General features: G+C 49.8%; 1 protein-coding gene across 1 annotated transcript in view; it reads left to right on the top strand.

The window, feature by feature from the left end:
• The window catches only part of ZC3H7A (zinc finger CCCH-type containing 7A), a 188,786-nt gene that overhangs the window by 80,437 nt on the left and 84,273 nt on the right, over window positions 1-24,076 (top strand). Inside the window, exon 9 of the mRNA XM_075317930.1 lies at window positions 15,129-15,403. Coding sequence (XP_075174045.1) covers window positions 15,129-15,403 — 275 coding nt within the window. The remainder of the gene's footprint in view (window positions 1-15,128; window positions 15,404-24,076) is intronic.

Raw genomic sequence — 24,076 nt, 5'->3', positions numbered from 1 at the left:
GCTGAGGCCCCGCCGTCACTCCATCAGGCACCTAATGCAGGTGCTGGGTCAGATGGTGGCGTCAATGGAGGCTGTTCCCTTTGCCCAGTTCCAGCTGCGTCCTCTGCAGCTGGACATTCTCCGCTGTTGGGAGAAGTGGACATCCTCCTTGCACAGGTTAGTGGCTCTGTCGCCACAGACCAGGGGCTCCCTTCAGTGGTGGCTTCGGCCCCTCTCTCTGTCTCAGGGATGCTCCTTCCTGGCCCCGTCCTGGGTGATCCTCACCCAGTCTATGCCAGTGCCAGATGCCAGTCTATCTGGCTGAGGAGCGGTATGCACCACCACCGAGCACAGGGCACTTGGACTCCGTCCGAATCAGCCCTCTCGATCAATGTGCTGGAAACCAGAGCTGTGCTTCTAGCCCTCCTAGCCTTTCACCACCTTTTGGCGGGCAAGCACATCCGAGTCCAGTCAGACAACGCGACAGCGGTTGCCTACATCAATCACCAAGGCGGGACACGCAGCCGCCTGGCAATGTTGGAGGTTCAACGCATCCTTCAATGGACGGAGGACTCCAAGTCCACCATATCCGCAGTCCACATCCCAGGCGTGGAAAACTGGGAAGCAGATTATCTCAGCCGTCAAACCGTGGACAGTGGCGAGTGGTCCCTGCATCCGGCAGTGTTTCGGTCAATCTGCCGCAAGTGGGACACTCCGGAAGTGGATCTAATGGCATCCCGGCACAACAACAAGGTTCCGGTTTACGTGGCTCGCTCCCACGATCCTCACGCCTTTGCAGCGGACGGTCTGGTTCAAGATTGGTCCCAGTTTCGTCTGTCCTACGTGTTTCTCCCTCTAGCTCTCTTGCCCAGAGTTCTGCGCAAGATCAGAATGGAGGGCCGTCGGTTCATCCTCATTGCTCCGGACTGGCCCAGGCGAGCTTGGTACCCAGACCTTCTCCATCTGTCCATAGACGTGCTGTGGCATCTTCCGGACCGTCCAGACCTTCTCTCACAAGATCCGTTTTTCCGCCAGAATTCTGCGGCTCTCAGATTGACGGCGTGGCTCTTGAGTCCTGGATCTTGACAGCTTCTGGTATTCCTCCTGAAGTCATCTCCACTATGACTCGGGCTCGGAAGTCTTCCTCGGCCAAAATCTATCACAGGACCTGGAGAATTTTCCTGTCCTGGTGTCGCTCTTCCGGCCATGCTCCTTGGCCTTTTTCCTTGCCGACCCTTCTGTCTTTTCTACAGTCCGGTCTGCAGCTAGGACTATCCCTCAATTCCCTCAAGGGGCAAGTCTCGGCTCTCAGTGTTGTTCCAGCGGCGTATCGCCCGGCTGGCGCAGGTACGCACCTTCATGCAGGGCGCGTCTTACATCATTCCGCCTTACCGGCGGCCCTTGGATCCCTGGGACCTCAATCTGGTCCTCACGGCCTTGCAGAAACCCCCCTTTGAGCCTCTTAGGGAGGTTTCTTTGTCTCGTCTTTCACAGAAGGTGGTCTTTCTAGTGGACATAACTTCCCTCAGGAGAGTCTCTGATTTGGCTGCGCTCTCTTCGGAGTCACCTTTTTTGGTTTTTCATCCAGACAAGGTGGTTCTCTGTCCGACTCCGGACATTCTCCCTAAGGTGGTTTCTCCTTTCCACCTTAACCAGGACATTTCCCTGCCTTCCTTTTGTCCGGCTCCTGTTCATCGCTTTTAAAAAGCGTTGCATACTCTGGATCTGGTGTGGGCGCTCCGGATCTATGTGTCTCGCACCGCTGTTCTTAGGCGGTGCACCTCTCTTTTTGTGCTAACCACAGGTCGGCGTAAGGGCCTCTCGGCTTCTAAGCCGACCTTAGCTCGTTGGATTAGGTCGGCCATTTCCGATGCCTACCAGTGTACTCAGGTGCCTCCCCCGCCGGGGATCAAGGCACACTCGACCAGAGCTGTCGGTGCCTCTTGGGCTTTCAGGCACCAGGCTACGGCTCAGCAGGTCTGTCAGGCTGCCACTTGGACTAGTCTGCATACCTTTTCAAAGCACTACCAAGTGCATGCTCATGCTTCGGCAGATGCGAGCTTGGGCAGACGCATCCTTCAGGCGGCTGTCGCCCATTTGTGAAGTTAGGTTCCGCCTACTTCTCAGTTTTTCTGTTTATTCCCACCCATGGACTGCTTTGAGACATCCCAATGTCTGGGTCTCCCATAGGAACGATAAAGAAAAAGAGAATTTTGTTTACTTACCCTAAATTCTTTTTCTTATAGTTCCGTATTGGGAGACCCAGCACCCTCCCTGTTGCCTGTTGGCAGTTTCTTGTTCCGCGTGTTATCACTGGCTGTTGTTGTAGACAGAGGCTCCGGTTGTTCCGGTTCTTCCTCTATCTTTACTTGTGGGTGGCTATTCTCCTTCAGCTTTTGCACTAAACTGGCTAGATCTGGTATCCAGGGGGTGTATATGCTCAGAGGGAGGAGCTACACTTTTTAGTGTAGTACTTTGTGTGTCCTCCGGAGGCAGAAGCTATACACCCAATGTCTGGGTCTCCCAATACGGAACTATAAGAAAAAGAATTTACGGTAAGTAAACAAAATTCTCTTTTTTTTTTTTTATTATGGTACAGTTGGAATAAATCTGTGAATTTGCACTTTTTATATGATGCATGCCAATTTCAGATCATGCTGGCTCCTTTTTCTCGGTTATAACTGTAGTTATGCTACAGTTTCTGGTGACTGACCATCACCATACCATGCACACCTGATTTTGGTTTGCAATGTATTCCTCCTATTGATAGCTGTTCACATTCAGTTGCCTCACCCCTTTCCACAGGCATTGCTAATTAAGCACCATACTTAGATCTGGTCCGCCTTTATGAATGGTTGCTGTCTGGCACTGGGAGGGTCAGTTCTGATATAGTCCTGGTATGTGTAGAGCTTGCTCCACATGCTGGGACCTGGGCTGGCCTCTATCCACAATTGCCTCTTTTGCAACATAGAAGTGGCTATATACAGGTTACAGGTATGTGTGCTCCATTATGGTTCTGCTTTTAACTTTATCTAGGAGGCCGCATGGCACATGAAATACATAATATAGGTTAGGACCCCCCTATTGAGATTTGCCGTGACGTTGGCAGGGGTGGCTCAAAGAATTGATCAATTATTTGCTAAAAATCTCATTTTTTTTATTATAGTACAGTTGGAATAAATCTGTGAATTTGCACTTTTTATATGATGCATGCCATTTTCAGATCGTGCTGGCTCCTTTTTCACAATCATGGGGAAGACTGCTGACTTGATAATGTCCAGCAGGCAGTCATTGACACACTACACAAGGAGGGTAAGCTAGAAAAGGTCATTGCTAAAGAAGCTGGCTGTTCACAGATTGCTGTATCCAAGCATATTAATGGGAAGTTGAGTGGAAGGAAAAAGTGTGGTAGAAAAAGGTGCAACCGGGATAACCACAGCCTTGATAGGATTGTTAAGAAAAGGCCATTAAAAATTGGGGGGGGGGGAGATTCACAAGGAGTGGACTGCTGCTGGAGTTAGTATTTCAAGAGCTACCACACACAGACGTATCCAGGACATGGGCTACAAATGTTGCATTTCTTGTGTCAAGCCACTCATGACCAATAGACCATGCCAGAGGCGTCTTACCTGGGTCAAGGAGAAAAAGAACTAGACTGTTGCTCCGTGGTCCAAGGTGTTGTTTTCAAATGAAAGTAAATTTTACATTTCATTTGGAAATCGCAATCCCAGAGTCTGGAGGAAGAGTGGAGAGGCCGCAATCCAAGCTGCTTGAGGTCTAGTGTGAAGTTTCCACAATCAGTGATGGTTTGGGGAGCCATGTCATCTGCTGGTGTAGCTCCACTGTTTTATCAAGACCAAAGTCAGCGCAGCCGTCTAACAGGAAATTTTAGAGCACTCCATGCTTCCCTCTGCCGACAAGCTTTTTGGAGATGGAAATTTCATTTTCCAGCAGGACTTGGCACCTATCCACACTGCTAAAAGTACCAATACCTGGTTTAATAACCACAGTATCACTGTGCTTGATTGGCCAGCGAACTCGCCTAAACCCTATAGAGAATCTATGGAGTATTGTCAAGAGAAAGATGAGACACCAGACCCAACAATGCAGTTGAGCTGAAGGCTGCTATCAAAGCAACCTGGGCCTCCATACACCTCAACAGTGCCACAGGCTGATCGCCTCCATGCCACGCCGCATTGATGCAGTAATTCATGCAAAAGGAGCCCTGACCAAGTATTCAGTGCATTTACTGTACAGACTTTTGAGTAGGTGCCAACATTTCTGAGTTTAAAATATTTTTCTTTGTCGCTCCATTGGGAGACCCAGACAATTGGGTGTATAGGCTATGCCTCCGGAGGCCGCACAAAGTATTACACTTAAAAGTGTTAAGCCCCTCCCCTTCTGCCTATACACCCCCCGTGCTCCCACGGGCTCCTCAGTTTTTTGCTTTGTGCGAAGGAGGTCAGACATGCACGCACAGCTCCAGAGAGTGGTCAGCAGCAGCGGCTGACCATGTCGGATGGAAGAAAAGCGGGCCCATATAGAGCCCCCAGCATGCTCCCTTCTCACCCCACTCTTGTCGGCGGTGTTGTAAGGTTGAGGTATCCATTGCGGGTACGGAGGCTGGAGCCCACATGCTGTTTTCCTTCCCCATCCCCCTCAGGGCTCTGGTGGAAGTGGGATCCTATCGGTCTCCAGGCACTGAGACCGTGCTTCATCCACAACTCCTGTGGAGCCTGCTGGATAGGAGCCGGGTATCGTTCAGGGACATGGCCCTGCTACTTGGAGGTACTCTGTATCCCGTGGGGACCGCGCACAGCAACACTCCAGCTTTGCTGGGTGTGCTAGTGCACCGGGGACCGCGGCGCTGACCGGGTTAATATGTGCCATTACACACTCAGCGTTGCTGAGTGTGTTTATGTATAGGGACTGCCGCACTGACCGCCGCTGCCATGGAAACACTGCGGCGCGGCTGGGACTTGTAGTGCGCCGGGGACTTCCACGCCGGCCGCGCTTTTACGGCGGCCGCGTTTATTACTAGAGTCCCCGGCTTTTTGCGGCCTAGTTTCCTTTCCTCCCGCCCCCAGCCCTGACAGGCAGGGGAAGGGCGGGACGCTGCACAGAACGAGCAGCACTGAGGGCTGGAGCATGCTTTGCATACTCCACCCCCCTCACTGTGCACAGTGCGGGCACCAGTTCCCGCACTTTCTGGGTCACGCCCACGGCTCCCTCCTCTCCTCAGGACGCCGGCAGCCATTCCTGTCAGCTCCTCGGACGCTGCAGAGGGGGACAAAGTCTGGGAGACCCAGGCAGGGACTCTGGTGGCCTCACAACCGCTTTAAGCGGGTGGTAAGCAGCACCTGTGGTGCTAGCCCCATTGTGCAGTAGTGTAACATTATATGTTTATTTTACACTGTATGGTGCACAGTTGATTTCTGGCTATATACCCTATTATGTTGCTCAGGGAAGATAATAGCATGGCGCCCACGAAAGGCAGGGGTGCCAAAACACAGGCTTATTATGTTGCCTGCGCCGCATGTACGACCCCGCTACCGGCAGGTTCCACTGACCCTCATTGTGTGCACTGTTCGGCCCCTGTGGCACTTACTCAGCCAGAGCCTCTGCTAGGGGGGGCCCAGGGGGAGCCACCTGCTAACACTGTTCAGGTGACGGGGACGGAGTTTGCAAAACTCTGAGACTATGGCTAAGACACTAGAAGCCTTGCAGTCCAGGCCGGTATCTCAGCACAGGGACTCTGTTGAATCTTTGTTCCCTGGCCCACTTCAGCTGGACCAACAATGTCCTCCCGGGGTATCTCATGGATCCCAGGCTGAGGGTTCTGACACAGACCCCAGCCCCAGACCGACTAAGCGAGCTCGCTTAGATTTTCCCTCGACATCATCATGTTGTGCAGGGTCTCAGAGGGGGGAATCTCTGGTTGATGATGCGGAGACAGCTGATCAGGATTCTGATCCTGAGGCCGCTCTCAATCTTGATACTCCGGACGGGGACGCCATAGTGAACGACCTTATTGCGTCCATCAATCGTATGTTGGATATTTCTCACTCAGCTCCTCCGGTGGAGGAGTCAGCTTCTCAGCAGGAGAAATTCCGTTTCAGGTTTCCCAAGCGTACACAGAGTATGTTTCTGGACCACTCTGATTTCAGAGAGGCAGTCCAGAATCACCATGCTTGTCCAGATAAGCGTTTTTCTAAGCGCCTTAAGGATACACGTTATCCCTTTCCCCCTGACGTGGTCAAAAGTTGGGCTCAGTGTCCCAAAGTGGATCCTCCAATCTCCAGACTGGCAGCTAGATCCATACTTGCAGTGGAAGATGGGGCTTCACTCAAAGATGCCACTGACAGGCAGATGGAGCTCTGGTTGAAATCCATCTATGAAGCTATCGGCGCTTCTTTTGCCCCAGCATTCGCAGCCGTATGGGCGCTACAAGCTATCTCAGCAGGTCAAGCGCAAATTGACGCAGCCACACGCACGTCCGCGCCACAGGTGGCGTCCATAACCACACAGACTTCGGCATTTGCGTCTTACGCTATTAATGCTGTCCTGGACTCTGCGAGCCGTACGGCGGTTGCAGCCGCCAATTCGGTGGTACTCCGCAGGGCCTTGTGGCTACGGGAATGGAAGGCAGATTCTGTTTCCAAAAAGCGCTTAACCAGTTTGCCAATTTCTGGCGAGCGTTTGGATGAAATCATCAAACAAGCCAAGGGAAAGGATACATCCTTACCCCAGCCCAAACCGAACATACCCCAACAGAGGAAGGGGCAGTCGAGGTTTCGGTCCTTTCGGGGCGCGGGCAGGTCCCAATTCTCCTCGTCCAAAAGGCCTCAGAACGATCAAAGGAACTCTGATGCATGGCGGTCTAAGTCACGTCCTAAAAAGACCACCGGAGGTGCCGCTACCAAAGCGGCTTCCTCATGACTTTCGGCCTCCTCACTCCGCATCCTCGGTCGGTGGCAGGCTCTCCCGCTTTTGCGACACCTGGCTGCCACGGGTAAAAGACCGTTGGGTGAGAGACATTCTGTCTCACGGTTACAAGATAGAGTTCACCTCTCGTCCCCCGACTCGATTCTTCAGGTCATCCCCGCCTCCCGAGCGAGCCGAGGCTCTACTGCAGGCGCTGGGCACTCTGAAGGCAGAAGGAGTGGTGGTCCCTGTTCCTCTTCAGCAACAGGGCCGCGGTTTTTACTCCAACTTGTTTGTGGTCCCAAAGAAGGACGGGTCTTTCAGACCTGTCCTGGACCTGAAACTTCTCAACAAACACGTAAAGACCAGGCGGTTCCGGATGGAATCCCTCCGCTCCGTCATCGCCTCAATGTCCCAGGGAGATTTCCTTGCATCGATCGATATCAAAGATGCTTATCTCCACGTACCGATTGCTCCAGAGCACCAGCGCTTCTTGCGCTTCGCCATAGAAAACGAACACCTGCAGTTCGTGGCACTGCCGTTCGGCCTGGCAACGGCCCCACGGGTTTTCACCAAGGTTATGGCTACTGTAGTAGCGGTCCTCCACTCTCAGGGTCACTCGGTGATCCCGTACTTGGACGATCTGTTGATCAAGGCACCCTCTCTAGAGGCATGCCAACACAGCCTCGACGCTACCCTGGAGACTCTCCAGAGTTTCGGGTGGATCATCAATTTTCCAAAGTCAAATCTGACACCGGCCCAATCGCTGACATACCTTGGCATGGAGTTTCATACCCTCTCAGCGATAGTGAAGCTTCCGCTGATCAAGCAGCGGTCACTACAGACAGGGGTACAATCTCTCCTTCAAGGTCAGTCACACACCTTGAGGCGCCTCATGCACTTCCTGGGGATGATGGTGGCAGCAATGGAGGCAATTCCTTTCGCGCAGTTTCACCTGCGCCCTCTTCAATGGGACATCCTACGCAAATGGGACAGGAAGCCGACGTCCCTCGACAGGAACGTCTCCCTCTCTCAGGCGACCAAAGCTTCCCTTCGGTGGTGGCTTCTTCCCACTTCATTATCGAAGGGGAAATCCTTCCTACCCCCATCCTGGGAGGTGGTCACGACGGACGCGAGTCTGTCAGGGTGGGGAGCGGTTTTTCTCCACCACAGGGCTCAGGGTACGTGGACCCAGCAAGAGTCCTCGCTTCAGATCAATGTTCTGGAAATACGGGCAGTGTATCTTGCCCTGAAAGCGTTCCAGCAGTGGCTGGAAGGCAAGCAGATCCGAATTCAGTCGGACAATGCCACAGCGGTGGCATACATCAACCACCAAGGCGGCACACGCAGTCGGCAAGCCTTCCAGGAAGTCCTTCGGATTTTGATGTGGGTGGAAGCCACGGCCTCCACCATCTCTGCAGTTCACATTCCAGGCGTGGAAAACTGGGAAGCAGATTATCTCAGTCGCCAGGGCATGGACGCAGGGGAATGGTCCCTTCACCCGGACGTGTTTCAGGAGATCTGTTGCCGCTGGGGGGTGCCGGACGTCGACCTAATGGCGTCCCGGCACAACAACAAGGTACCGGTGTTCATGGCACGGTCTCAAGATCCCAGAGCTCTGGCGGCAGACGCCTTAGTTCAGGATTGGTCGCAGTTTCAGCTCCCTTATGTGTTTCCTCCGCTGGCACTGTTGCCCAGAGTGTTACGCAAGATCAGGGCCGACTGCCGCCGCGTCATCCTCGTCGCTCCAGACTGGCCGAGGCGGTCGTGGTACCCGGATCTGTGGCATCTCACGGTCGGCCAACCGTGGGCACTACCAGACCGACCAGACTTGCTATCTCAAGGGCCGTTTTTCCATCTGAATTCTGCGGCCCTCAACCTGACTGTGTGGCCATTGAGTCCTGGATCCTAGCGTCTTCAGGGTTATCTCAAGACGTCATTGCCACTATGAGACAGGCTAGGAAACCAACGTCCGCCAAGATCTACCACAGGACGTGGAAAATTTTCCTGTCGTGGTGCTCTGCTCAGGGTTTTTCTCCCTGGCCTTTTGCCTTGCCCACTTTTCTGTCCTTCCTTCAATCTGGACTGGAAAAGGGTTTGTCGCTCGGCTCCCTTAAGGGACAAGTCTCAGCGCTCTCTGTGTTTTTCCAGAAGCGCCTAGCCAGACTTCCACAGGTACGCACGTTCCTGCAGGGGGTTTGTCACATCGTTCCTCCTTACAAGCGGCCGTTAGAACCCTGGGATCTGAACAGGGTGCTGATGGTTCTTCAGAAACCACCATTCGAGCCAATGAGGGATATTTCTCTCTCACGCCTTTCGCAGAAAGTGGTTTTTCTAGTAGCAGTCACTTCACTTCGGAGAGTGTCTGAGCTAGCAGCGCTGTCATGCAAAGCCCCTTTCCTGGTGTTTCACCAGGACAAGGTGGTTCTGCGTCCGGTTCCGGAATTTCTCCCTAAGGTGGTATCCCCCTTTCATCTCAATCAGGATATCTCCTTACCTTCTTTTTGTCCTCATCCAGTTCACCAATGTGAAAAGGATTTGCACTTGTTAGATCTGGTGAGAGCACTCAGACTCTACATTTCTCGTACGGCGCCCCTGCGCCGCTCGGATGCACTCTTTGTCCTTGTCGCTGGCCAGCGTAAAGGGTCACAGGCTTCCAAATCAACCCTGGCTCGGTGGATCAAGGAGCCAATTCTCGAAGCTTACCGTTCGGCTGGGCTTCCGGTTCCCTCAGGGCTGAAGGCCCATTCTACCAGAGCCGTGGGCGCGTCCTGGGCTTTGAGGCATCAGGCTACGGCTCAGCAGGTGTGTCAGGCGGCTACCTGGTCGAGCCTGCACACTTTCACGAAACACTATCAGGTGCATACCTATGCTTCGGCGGATGCCAGCCTAGGTAGACGAGTCCTTCAGGCGGCGGTTGCCCACCTGTAGGAAGAGGCCGTTTTACAGCTCTCTTACGAGGTATTATTTTACCCACCCAGGGACTGCTTTTGGACGTCCCAATTGTCTGGGTCTCCCAATGGAGCGACAAAGAAGAAGGGAATTTTGTTTACTTACCGTAAATTCCTTTTCTTCTAGCTCCAATTGGGAGACCCAGCACCCGCCCCTGTTTTTTTGTGTACACATGTTATTCATGTTGAATGGTTTCAGTTCTCCGATATTCCTTCGGATTGAAGTTACTTTAAACCAGTTTATAATTCTTTTTCCTCCTTCTTGCTTTTGCACCAAAACTGAGGAGCCCGTGGGATCACGGGGGGTGTATAGGCAGAAGGGGAGGGGCTTAACACTTTTAAGTGTAATACTTTGTGCGGCCTCCGGAGGCATAGCCTATACACCCAATTGTCTGGGTCTCCCAATTGGAGCTAGAAGAAAAGGAATTTACGGTAAGTAAACAAAATTCCCTTCTTTAGTTGGTTTTATATAATATTCTAATTTTCTGAGCTAATGACTTTTGGGTTTTCATTGGCTGTAAGCCATATTCCTCAACCTTAATAGAAATAAACACTTGAAATAGATCACTCTGTGTGTAATGCCTCTATATAATGTTTCCTTTTTTGTATTGAATTATTGAAATAAATTAACTTTTTTGATATTCTAATTTGAGATACCTCCTGTAGAATACCTTGACTTCAGTAAGACATTCGATAAAGTATCACATAACCTCCTCACTGAAAAAATTATCAAGTACGGAATCGACAAAAAATCAGTTAGATGGCTTCACAACTGGCTTTAATGATCAGGCACAACAAGTAATACTAAATGGCTGTAAACCGACCTGGAGGAAAGGCAGAAGCGGGGTGCCGCAAGGCTCTGTCCTGGGGCCAGTGCTGTTTTTAATATATTTATAAATGATCTGGACAATGGAATTATTAGGAAACTCCCAAAATTCGGAGATGATATGAGGAGTAGCCAACACTAGAGAGGAAAGAGAACGTATTCAGAAGGCTCTAGACACACTTGAACAATGGGCTGAGGAGAACAGAAAGGTGTTTAACAGGGACAAATGCAAAGTCTTACATCTGGGTAAAAGAAATGTAAAACGCATATATATTATGGGAGGAATAGAACTAGGTGATAGGACCGGGGAAAAGAACTTGGGCATAATAGCAGATCCCAGATTCAACATGAGCCAATAATGCTGAGCTGCAGATAAAAAGGCCAACAAAATTCTGGGATGAATCAAGACAAGCATTGCATCTAGATCAAGAGGTAATTATTCCCCTATACTCTGCCCTGGTCAGACCCTACCTGAAATACTGTGTACAGTTCTGGGTGCCCCAATTCAAGAAAGACATCGACATATTGCAGCAAGTCCAGAGAAGAGCAACCAAGATGGTAGAAGATCTGCAAACCATGTCATATGAAGAACGGCTAAAAGAACTAGGAATGTTTTAGTTTGCAAAAGAGAAGGCTGAGAGGAGACTTAATAACAGTCTACAAATATCTGGAAGGTAGTCACAGTGCAGAGGGAATTACCCTATTCTCATTAGCACAAGAAAGTACAAGAAGCAATGGGATGAAACGAAGAGGAAGGAGATTCAGATTAGACATTAGGAAAAACTTTCTGACAGTGAGGGCAGTTAGAGTAGAACAGGCTACCACGGGAGGTGGTGAGCTCTCCATCAATGGAAATCTTCAAGCAGAAGTTGGATAAGCATAATGATGGGATGATTTAGGAAAACCTATACTTCCAACTCTACCATTCTATGATTTGAATGGGAAAAAAAATAATTTTTCATTTCCACTTCTCAGCATTTTAAAACTTTGTGACGCACCTGTGGATTCAGTATGCTAGGTACTCTACTTGGTGAATTTCTTATGAGATATAGTTTAAAATAATTGGGTCACTTTTTGGGTCTCTGTCGTTTTAGCACCATGAGAGCTCTGCAAATGTGACATGTTGTCCACAATCTATTCCAGACAAAATTGTCCGTCAAAACTCCAGTAACTCTTTTATCTGTTCTGATCCCCCATGTCTTCCCAAATAATGGATTTGTGCACATGTAGTTTTACTACTTTCCAGAGAAAGTGTTTAAAAAAATAGTGGGTCCATTTCTTTCCTATTACCCCATTGTGAAAATAAAACATTTGGGAATAAAGCAACATTTTAGTGAAAAATCGTAACTTTCAGTCTTCACGACCCACTGTTATAACATTTTTGTGATGCACATGTGGGTCAAGATACTCAGAGGGCTCTGAAAATGCAATATAATGTTGCAATCTATTTAATCCATATTTGGACTCCAAAACACAAATAGTACTGCTTCCCGTCTAAGCCATGCTACATTCCTTTATAGCTATTAAAGGGAATCTGTCACTAGGATCAACCCTTTTATGCTGTCTATATGGGTATGTAGGACATACAGTGCCTTGTGAAAGTATTTGGTCCCCTTGATCTTTTCAACCTTTTCTGACATTTCAGGCTTCAAACATAAAGATAAAAATGTTAATGTTATGGTGAAGAATTAGCAACAAGTGGGACACAATTGTGAAGTTGAACAAAATTTATTGCTTATTTTCAACTTTTTAAAAAAATAAAAAACTGAAAAGCTATCGTCCCCTTTACTTTCAGTGCAGCAAACTCTCTCCAGAAGTTCATTGAGGATCTCTGAATGATCCAATGTTGTCCTAAATGACTGATGATGATGATAAATATAAGCTACCTGTGTGTAATCAAGTCTCCGTATAAATGCACCTGCTCTGTGATACTCTGTGCTCTGTATAAAGCACAGAGAGCATCATGAAGACCAAGGAACACAACAGGCAGGTCCGTGATACTGTTGTGGAGAAGTTTAAAGCTGGATTTGGTTACAAAAATATTTCCAATACTTTAAACATCCCAAGAAGCACTGTGCAAGCGATCCTATTGCAATGGAAGGAGTATCATACCACTGCAAATCTACCAAGACCGGGCCGTCCCTCGAAAATTTCATGTCAAACAAGGAGAAGACTGATCAGAGATGCAGCCAAGAGGCCCATGATCACTCTGGATGAACTGCAGAGCTCTACAAACAAAACAATTCCTAAAATGTTAGTTTATTGGATATACATTAAAAACGCTAAGTGTATGTATCTAGTGAAAAACTCAATAAAAAGTACCTAAGCCAGGCAATGCTTACTATGGGGAGTAGGTGAAAAAGGTAGCTCTAGAATGTGATCAAAATCTGCAGGGCCCTAAGAACTGACCCTACTTTGCCGCAGAGGTTGGCACCCTAAAATGCGGCAAATAGCGCCCCCGCGCACCGTCTACTCACCCTTGGAACCCTATGAGAATACCTGCTGTTACCAAATTATCCACAAACCACCAGTTTGACCAAAATTAGGTTAAATAACCAAGCTCCCAAAATAACAATTAATGTATCCACTACCACATACCGTTTATTTAATCGTATGAACGTATATCTTGCCATGATATAAAAATAAACACCAGGCAATAGACAATGATTGAAAAATACCAAAAGGATAAAAATCAGATTTTCTATGTAGGCAATAGCATTATCATTTACAGTATAGAAATCATTATTGTCACCAGGGTAAGGGGGCACTCCTCAACAATGTGCTGGATAGTTTGACGGACTGCTCCACAGTCACAGGTAGGAGTCAAATTTTCCCCACTTATACATAAGATCTGCAGAGTCGCCAGAGTATGTTCTGATACGATTTAGAGTAACCCATGTTTTCCTTGGTCGATTGAAGCCTGGTGGAGGGTTTTGTAAGTTAGGGAATGTTTGGAGCTCACCGTCTACTACACTGACCCAAAGTTCTCGCCATTTCTCCTCTAAATTGAAGTCTCGTTCATGCAAGGTGATTGCAGTTCGGATGGGTGGGTGTCTTGATTTCAATCACATACCACATACCGTACTAAGTCACAATGGCTCTAGTATGAAAAATCCATTCAAATAAATGGAGTCCCCAAATGAGGGTCATAGACATTAAATACAGGTCAAACATGTACAAAAACTAGTAAAAGAAAAAGAAAACTTTCTTTTTACATGTTATCCTCCAAAAAACGGCCTCAACGCATTTCTCCTGTGCTTCACAATCATCAGGAGGCCTGAATAGGGTGTAGATATCCCAAGATGATGTGGATACTAAGCATTGCCTGGCTTAGGTACTTTTTATGGAATTTTTCAGTATATACAGCCACTCCTGCAGGTTCCTCTCCGCTTCAGCTGACCGGCAGCCAGTGTTGCCATATTTTTGTAATACAGCAGAGCTGCAGCAAATGTGTTTGTAGGAGACAGCGTTCAGTCCTACTATTTTATGTTGGCTACATTTTTCACACTGGTAAAGCCTCCCTTTATTAAAAATAATTACCCTGAGGTAGATTTCCATGCTGATAAGTGTCTGGCCCATAGCCTGGAAGTCGTCTTGCACATATAAGAAAAACATGGATTTCTCTGGAATAAGACATTGAACTGCAGATATTATGGTGTCATTTTATAATTATATTCCACTTCCTATGACTATATGCCCATATAGATGACTTGGGTGGGGAGGGGGATTGATCCTACTGATTGCCTTTCAGTGAAGGCAGAACAAAATGCCTTGTCATGGAAATTGTCTTGTCTAAGGGGTACTTTGCACACTACGACATCGCAGCTGCGATGTCGGTGGGGTCAAATCGAAAGTGACGCACATTCGGCGTCGCTGTCGATATCGTAGTGTGTAAATCCTTTATGATACAATTAACGAGCGCAAAAGCGTCATAATCGTATCATCATTGTAGTGTCCGACATTTCTATAATGTAGCTGCAGCGACTGTACAATGTTGTTCCTCGTTCCTGCGGCAGCACACATCGCTGTGTGAGAAGCCGCAGGAGCGAGGAACATCAACTACCTGCGTCACCGTGGCTCACGCCGGCAATGAGGAAGGAAGGAGGTGGGCGGGATGTTTATGTCCCGCTCATCTCCGCCCCTCCACTTCTATTGGAAGCTTAGGAAGGAGGCGGGTCGCCGGCCAGAGCGACGTCGCAGGGCAGGAGAGTGCATGTGAAGCTGCCGTAGCGATAATGTTCGCTACGGCAGCTATCACAAGATATCGCTGCTGCAACGGGGGTGGGGACTATCGTGCTCAGCATCGCTACCATCGGCTTGCGATGTCGTAGTGTGCAAAGTACCCCTTAGTCTGGCTAACATACGTTCCTTTTGTACAAACAAATACGTTTTTAATTTTATTGTGAAAGCATTAGAAAATTCTGTATTATGTATATGTTGTATTTCAGATTTGCCCGAAGTTGATGGTCCTGAATCTCCTCTCGTGTCTTTCTCTTCACTGAGTCTTAGCAACGAACCATTAAGAGAAGCATCTCCAGTTCCAGTCCCGCCAGTCTCCCCTAGTTTGCCTCCTCCCGTTTCTGAGGCTGGATTGTTTCCATCAGCTCTTATTAGTAATGATACATCTGCTTTATTTCCTCTCCCAATTTTGCGGGATGAAATTATTGGTGATGAATTGGACCGCATCCTCGATTCTGTGCAATCATCCAATGGACTAAACATGGTGAGCTCAATGGGAATTAATATACATACTTTAGATTGATGTTCTATGTAGTATTTTTTTCAGATTTCCATTGTGCGGCTGTTTCCCTCAACGAGTTTGATTATGGAGACTGACATCACTCATTACTTTCTTTACTCCTCTGCATTATTTTTTCATGACATTTAAGAGTGATATTAGTTCTACATTTCCTTTTTGGATGCATTTGCCCATTTGATGCTTTTATAATAGTCACAGAAAACCACATTGCTGTTAATGTCTTCAGATTCCTGAGGATCATTTCCAATTATTTCTTCATTTTAACATTTACTGTGGAATGTAAGTGGAAAGTAAAAACACATGAGAATTAAATTGTCCAATCTGTTCTTCAGGCTGGTCTTTACTGGGTCGTCCATAACACCGGAGGTAATGGTGGAACTTAAGACACAGAATATAGGCCCCGATAGAAGTAATAATCACTTTGTAGAATCTTGCCGTGGCGTAATGAATTGTTGTAGTGCTGTGCTAAATATTCAGTTGAAAGGAACCGTTAAACCTAATTTATGTTGCCTCTATGAATAATCATAATCATGTTAAAAAATTATGAATAAAAATATTGCACGTTTGGATTACACTTTTGAGCACTAATACAACTTGTAATGGGTTTTCTACCAGATATATGCATTTTATGTTAATAGAATATACTATAAATATCTAGTTCTTGCTTTTTTTTTCACCACTTGGATAAAAGTAATACTAGACATGGGACATGGTTGGTATCTTGTACTCGTGCTGACTTGGTGAATCATATTGCCAGTGTCATGGAGTGACTAAGGGAAGTTGACATACGGCGCAACCACACAACAAAACAAGGGGTACACCGGTTACACAATAACAATGCTGGACTCTAGCGCTTGTGTAGTAAGGAGGAAGATGGGACACCTCCTGCTCTCGCCTGCAGCTGTAGCCTGCACGCCTAGCCAGTCCCTATACAGGTTCCGCATCGATCACTGTACAGGATACCTGATACCCTGGCAGACCTTGTAACAACCCTGGCTAGTGAGGTGGTAGGTGAAGAACACTAGCCTCACTGCTGCACTAATACAACACCAGGGAAAGGAAAGACAAACAGGGGATAACAACAAATGATAAGGTCCAACTCACGGCTGCAGTCAGAACCAGGACTGCAGCCTACACAGTTACTTGCGATAAGGGCTCCACCAGCTCCTTCCACCTCATGGCCTAGCATCCAAAGGGAATCAGAATAAACGACGACCTCTACTGTTAGAAGAGGATATATATAGGGACTAGGGGTGGTACCAAACCAGAAGCACCTGAGGAGAGGTTAATAAGAATAACCTGACAGTAACCCTTTGCTTGCCAAAGGAAAGGAAGCTACATTTAATATAAAGCAATGAAAGACTAGCCCTGAGCCTGTCACTACTCTCATACTGCAGAGAGACGGCCGTGAGAGCCAGGTCAGTTTTACCATATGGTGAACACAGTAAATAAAAAAAAAAAACTTGAAAAACAATCATGGAATTGCACTTTATGTTTGGAATTTCACCACTTTTGGGATTTTTTTTCCCTGTTTTCCAGTACAGTATGGGGCAAAATGAATGATGTCATTCAAAAGTACAACTTGTCCCGAAAAAAAAAAAACAAGCCCTCGTATGACTATATTGATGGAAAAATAAAAACGTTATGACTCTTGGAAGAAGTGAAAATGGAAAATCGCTTGGGGGGAGAGAGGGGTTGAAAGCTTTGTTCTTTGAGCCATTTTTCCATTTTGCTTGCAGTGGGATTACTTTGAAAAGATGTATATGCTCCCCTCAGTTTAATAGAAGCTTCAGTTTATTTCTTCATCGTTCCTTATGGGAGACCCAGACCATGGGGTGTATAGCTTCTGCCTCCGGAGGACACACAAAGTACTACACTCAAAACGTGTAGCTCCTCCCTCCGGGCTATATACACCCCCTGGATGACAATCTAACCAGTTCAATGCTTTGTGTTTCAGGAGGTCACACACACACATGCATTCTCTGATTTTTTTCATTTTTAAGATTTTGTTTTAAAGATATGGAAGAAAAGCGGGTCCAATCTGGACTCCCGGCATGTCCCTTCACACCCCACTGTGTCGGCGGTGCTGTTAAGGTTGACTTTGCAAGGCTGGAGCCTTCACATGCCGCGCTCCTTCAACATCCTTTTCAGGCTCTGGTTTGAAGTGGGAGCCATCACGGTCCTCTCTGCTGTGCAGGAGACCGGTCTCCATCTGCAGCCCTGTCAGGTTCCTGCTGGACGGAGCATTTGACCTTCCCTCAGGGACATGGCCCTGCGTCTCAAAAGCTAAGTATTGAGACGTTTTTCAGGGGTCCCGGGTACTTTTATTGAGGGGAGAGTATGTTTGTTGTCTTTTACTGTAATTCCGGCCGGATCTCGGTGTTTTTCCGGAGAACCGCGCCGGGGGTGCCTGCTCGTCGGCCGCATGTTAGAAATCTAGGCCCCGGCTTCAGTTTGGGCCTAGTTTCGGTTTCGGCTTCCCTGCATGTCATTCATGCAGATGCATAGCGTGGCGCCGCCCACCGGCCGGCCAGCAGAGGGGAGGACACTCCTTTCTGTGGAGATGTTCCCTCCCCTGTATCTCTCCTTGGCCCTCCGGTTTCCCGCTCTTGGGCTTCTCCCCGCCCCCCTCCTCCTTCCAGCGCCATTTTCTCAGCGTTCTTACACTGATCGGCGCTGGATGCTACAGCTGCTGCTTTTGGGAAAGGCTGACGCTTCACTGGGGGTCTGAGCTGTGGAATCCGGAGGGCACACAGAGAGCGGTCTGGTAAGCCTCAACCTCTGGTTGTGGGCTTTTCTTTGTCGCTCCATTGGGAGACCCAGACAATTGGGTGTATAGGCTATGCCTCCGGAGGCCGCACAAAGTATTACACTTAAAAGTGTTAAGCCCCTCCCCTTCTGCCTATACACCCCCCGTGCTCCCACGGGCTCCTCAGTTTTTTGCTTTGTGCGAAGGAGGTCAGACACGCACGCACAGCTCCACAGATTGGTCAGCAGCAGCTGCTGACTATATCGGATGGAAGAAAAGTGGGCCCATATAGGGCCCCCAGCATGCTCCCTTCTCACCCCACTCTTGTCGGCGGTGTAGTTAAGGTTGAGGTATCCATTGCGGGTACGGAGGCTGGAGCCCACATGCTGCTTTCCTTCCCCATCCCCCTCAGGGCTCTGGTGAAGTGGGATCCTATCGGTCTCCAGGCACTGAGACCGTGCTTCATCCACAACTCCTGGGAGACTGCTGGATAGGAGCCGGGTATCGTTCAGGGACATGGCCCTGCTACTTGGAGGTACTCTGTGTCCCCGTGGGGACCGCGCACAGCAACACTCCAGCATTGCTGGGTGTGCTAGTGCACCGGGGACCGCGGCGCTGACCGGGTTAATATGTGCCATTACACACTCAGCGCTGCTGAGTGTGTTTATGTATAGGGACTGCCGCACTAACCGCCGCTGCCAGGGAAACACTGCGGCGCGGCTGGGACTTGTAGTGCGCCGGGGACTTTCGCGCCGGCCGCGCTTTTACGGCGGCCGCGTTTATTACTAGAGTCCCCGGCTTTTTGCGGCCTAGTTTCCTTTCCTCCCGCCCACAGCCCTGACAGGCAGGGGAAGGGCGGGACGCTGCACAGAACGAGCAGCACTGAGGGCTGGAGCATGCTTTGCATACTCCACTCCCCTCACTGTGCACAGTGCAGGCACCAGCTCCCGCTCTTTCTGAGCCACGCCCACGGCTCCCACCTCTCCTCAGGACGCCGGCAGCCATTCCTGTCAGCTCCTTGGACGCTACAGAGGGGGACAAAGTCTGGGAGACTCAGGCAGGGACTCTGGTGGCCTCACAACCGCTTTAAGCGGGTGGTAAGCAGCACCTGTGGTGCTAGCCCCATTGTGCAGTAGTGTAACATTATATGTTTATGGTATACATATTTTACACTGTATGGTGCACAGTTGATTTCTGGCTATATACCCTATTGTGTTGCTCAGGGAAGATAATAGCATGGCGCCCACGAAAGGCAGGGGTGCCAAAACACAGGCTTATTATGCTGCCTGCGCCGCATGTATGACCCCGCTACCGGCAGGTTCCACTGACCCTCATTGTGTGCACTGTTCGGCCCCTGTGGCACTTACTCAGCTAGAGCCTCTGCTAAGGGGGGCCCAGGGGGAGCCACCTGCTGACACTGTTCAGGTGACGGGGACAGAGTTTGCAAAACTCTCTGAGACTATGGCTAAGATACTAGAAGCCTTGCAGTCCAGGCCGGTATCTCAGCACAGGGACTCTGTTGAATCTTTGTCCCCTGGCCCACCTCAGTTGGACCAACAATGTCCTCCTGGGGTGTCTCATGGATCCCAGGCTGAGGGTTCTGACACAGACCCCAGCCCCAGACCGACTAAGCGAGCTCGCTTGACAATTCCCTTGACATCCTCATATTGTTCAGGGTCTCAGCGGGGGGAATCTCTAGTTGATTATGCGGACACAGCTGATCAGGATTCTGATCCTGAGGCCGCTCTCAATCTTGATACTCCGGACGGGGACGCCATAGTGAACGACCTTATTGCGTCCATCAATCGTATGTTGGATATTTCTCCCTCGGCTCCTCCGGTGGAGGAGTCGGCTTCACAGCAGGAGAAATTCCGTTTCAGGTTTCCCAAGCGTACACCGAGTATGTTTCTGGACCACTCTGATTTCAGAGAGGCAGTCCAGAATCACCATGCTTGTCCAGATAAGCGTTTTTCTAAGCGCCTTAAGGATACACGTTATCCCTTTCCCCCTGACGTGGTCAAAAGTTGGGCTCAGTGTCCCAAAGTGGATCCTCCAATCTCCAGACTGGCAGCTAGATCCATACTTGCAGTGGAAGACGGGGCTTCACTCAAAGATGCCACTGACAGGCAGATGGAGCTCTGGTTGAAATCCATCTATGAAGCTATCGGCGCTTCTTTTGCCCCAGCATTCGCAGCCGTATGGGCGCTGCAAGCTATCTCAGCAGGTCAAGCGCAAATCGACGCAGCCACACGCACGTCCGCGCCACAGGTGGCGTCCATAACCACACAGACTTCGGCATTTGCGTCTTACGCTATTAATGCTGTTCTGGACTCTGCGAGCCGTACGGCGGTTGCAGCCGCCAATTCGGTGGTACTCCGCAGGGCCTTGTGGCTACGGGAATGGAAGGCAGATTCTGTTTCCAAAAAGCGCTTAACCAGTTTGCCAATTTCTGCCAACCGATTGTTTGGCGAGCGTTTGGATGAAATCATCAAACAATCCAAGGCAAAGGATACATCCTTACCCCAGCCCAAACCGAAAATACCCCAACAGAGGAGGGGGCAGTCGAGTTTTCGGTCCTTTCGGGGCGCGGGCAGGTCTCAATTCTCCTCGTCCACAAGGCCTCAGAAAGATCAAAGGAACTCTGATGCATGGCGGTCTAAGTCACGTCCTAAAAAGGCCACCGGAGGTGCCGCTACCAAAGCGGCTTCCTCATGACTTTCGGCCTCCCCACTCCGCATCTTCGGTCGGTGGCAGGCTCTCCCGCTTTTGCGACACTGGCTGCCACGGGTAAAAGACCGTTGGGTGAGAGACATTCTGTCTCGCGGTTACAAGATAGAGTTCACCTCTCGTCCCCCGACTCGATTCTTAAGAAGGAGTGGTGGTCCCTGTTCCTATTCAGCAACAGGGTCACGGTTTTTACTCCAACTTGTTTGTGGTCCCAAAGAAGGACGGGTCTTTCCGTCCTGTCCTGGACCTGAAACTTCTCAACAAACACGTAAAGACCAGGCGGTTCCGGATGGAATCCCTCCGCTCCGTCATCGCCTCAATGTCCCAAGGAGATTTCCTTGCATCGATCGATATCAAGGATGCATATCTCCACGTACCGATTGCTCCAGAGCACCAGCGCTTCTTGCGCTTCGCCATAGAAAACGAACACCTGCAGTTCGTGGCACTGCCGTTCGGCCTAGCAACAGCCCCACGGGTTTTCACCAAGGTGATGGCTACTGTAGTTTCGGGTAGATCATCAATTTTCCAAAGTCAAATCTGACACCGGCCCAATCGCTGACATATCTTGGCATGGAGTTTCATACCCTCTCAGCGATAGTGAAGCTTCCACTGATCAAGCAGCGGTCACTATAGACAGGGGTACAATCTCTCCTTCAAGGCCAGTCACACCCCTTGAGGCGCCTCATGCACTTCCTGGGGAAGATGGTGGCAGCAATGGAGGCAGTTCCGTTCGCGCAGTTTCACCTGCGTCCACTTCAATGGGACATCCTACGCAAATGGGACAGGAAGCCGACGTCCCTCGACAGGAACGTCTCCCTCTCTCAGGCGACCAAAGCTTCCCTTCGGTGGTGGCTTCTTCCCACTTCATTATCGAAGGGGAAATCCTTCCTACCCCCATCCTGGGAGGTGGTCACGACGGACGCGAGTCTGTCAGGGTGGGGAGCGGTTTTTCTCCACCACAGGGCTCAGGGTACGTGGACCCAGCAAGAGTCCTCGCTTCAGATCAATGTGCTGGAAATACGGGCAGTGTATCTTGCCCTGAAGGCGTTCCAGCAGTGGCTGGAAGGCAAGCAGATCAGAATTCAGTCGGACAATTCCACAGCGGTGGCATACATCAATCACCAAGGCGGCACACGCAGTCGGCAAGCCTTCCAGGAAGTCCGGCGGATTTTGATGTGGGTGGAAGCCACGGCCTCCACCATCTCTGCAGTTCACATTCCAGGCGTGGAAAACTGGGAAGCAGATTATCTCAGTCGCCAGGGCATGGACGCAGGGGAATGGTCCCTTCACCCGGACGTGTTTCAGGAGATCTGTTGCCGCTGGGGGGTGCCGGACGTCGACCTCATGGCGTCCCGGCACAACAACAAGGTACCGGTGTTCATGGCACGGTCTCAAGATCCCAGAGCTCTGGCGGCAGACGCCTTAGTTCAGGATTGGTCGCAGTTTCAGCTCCCTTATGTGTTTCCTCCGCTGGCACTGTTGCCCAGAGTGTTACGCAAGATCAGGGCCGACTGCCGCCGCGTCATCCTCGTCGCTCCAGACTGGCCGAGGCGGTCGTGGTACCCGGATCTGTGGCATCTCACGGTCGGCCAACCGTGGGCACTACCAGACCGACCAGACTTGCTATCTCAAGGGCCGTTTTTCCATCTGAATTCTGCGGCCCTCAACCTGACTGTGTGGCCATTGAGTCCTGGATCCTAGCGTCTTCAGGGTTATCTCAAGACGTCATTGCCACTATGAGACAGGCTAGGAAACCAACATCCGCCAAGATCTACCACAGGACGTGGAAAATTTTCCTGTTGTGGTGCTCTGCTCAGGGTTTTTCTCCCTGGCCTTTTGCCTTGCCCACTTTTCTGTCCTTCCTTCAATCTGGACTGGAAAAGGGTTTGTCGCTCGGCTCCCTTAAGGGACAAGTCTCAGCGCTTTCTGTGTTTTTCCAGAAGCGCCTAGCCAGACTTCCACAGGTACGCACGTTCCTGCAGGGGGTTTGTCACATCGTTCCTCCTTACAAGCGGCCGTTAGAACCCTGGGATCTGAACAGGGTGCTGCTGGTTCTTCAGAAACCACCATTCGAGCCAATGAGAGATATTTCTCTCTCACGCCTTTCGCAGAAAGTGGTTTTTCTAGTAGCAGTCACTTCACTTCGGAGAGTGTCTGAGCTAGCAGCGCTGTCGTGCAAAGCCCCTTTCCTGGTTTTTCACCAGGACAAGGTGGTTCTGCGTCCGGTTCCGGAATTTCTCCCTAAGGTGGTATCCCCCTTTCATCTCAATCAGGATATCTCCTTACCTTCTTTTTGTCCTCATCCAGTTCACCAATGTGAAAAGGATTTGCACTTGTTAGATCTGGTGAGAGCACTCAGACTCTACATTTCTCGTACGGCGCCCCTGCGCCGCTCGGATGCACTCTTTGTCCTTGTCGCTGGCCAGCGTAAAGGGTCACAGGCTTCCAAATCAACCTTGGCTCGGTGGATCAAGGAGCCAATTCTCGAAGCCTACCGTTCGGCTGGGCTTCCAGTTCCCTCAGGGCTGAAGGCCCATTCTACCAGAGCCGTGGGCGCGTCCTGGGCTTTGAGGCACCAGGCTACGGCTCAGCAGGTGTGTCAGGCGGCTACCTGGTCGAGCCTGCACACTTTCACGAAACACTATCAGGTGCATACCTATGCTTCGACGGATGCCAGCCTAGGTAGATGAGTCCTTCAGGCGGCGGTTGCCCACCTGTAGGAAGAGGCCGTTTTACGGCTCTCTTACAAGGTATTATTTTACCCACCCAGGGACTGCTTTTGGACGTCCCAATTGTCTGGGTCTCCCAATGGAGCGACAAAGAAGAAGGGAATTTTGTTTACTTACCGTAAATTCCTTTTCTTCTAGCTCCAATTGGGAGACCCAGCGCCCGCCCCTGTTTTTTTGTGTACACATGTTGTTCATGTTGAATGGTTTCAGTTCTCCGATATTCCTTCGGATTGAAGTTACTTTAAACCAGTTTTTAATTCTTTTCCTCCTTCTTGCTTTTGCACCAAAACTGAGGAGCCCGTGGGAGCACGGGGGGTGTATAGGCAGAAGGGGAGGGGCTTAACACTTTTAAGTGTAATACTTTGTGCGGCCTCCGGAGGCATAGCCTATACACCCAATTGTCTGGGTCTCCCAATTGGAGCTAGAAGAAAA

The sequence above is a fragment of the Anomaloglossus baeobatrachus genome, chromosome 7, assembly GCF_048569485.1.
Source record: "Anomaloglossus baeobatrachus isolate aAnoBae1 chromosome 7, aAnoBae1.hap1, whole genome shotgun sequence".
NCBI lineage: Eukaryota > Metazoa > Chordata > Amphibia > Anura > Aromobatidae > Anomaloglossus > Anomaloglossus baeobatrachus.
This window is presented reverse-complemented; position numbering and strand designations above follow the sequence as displayed.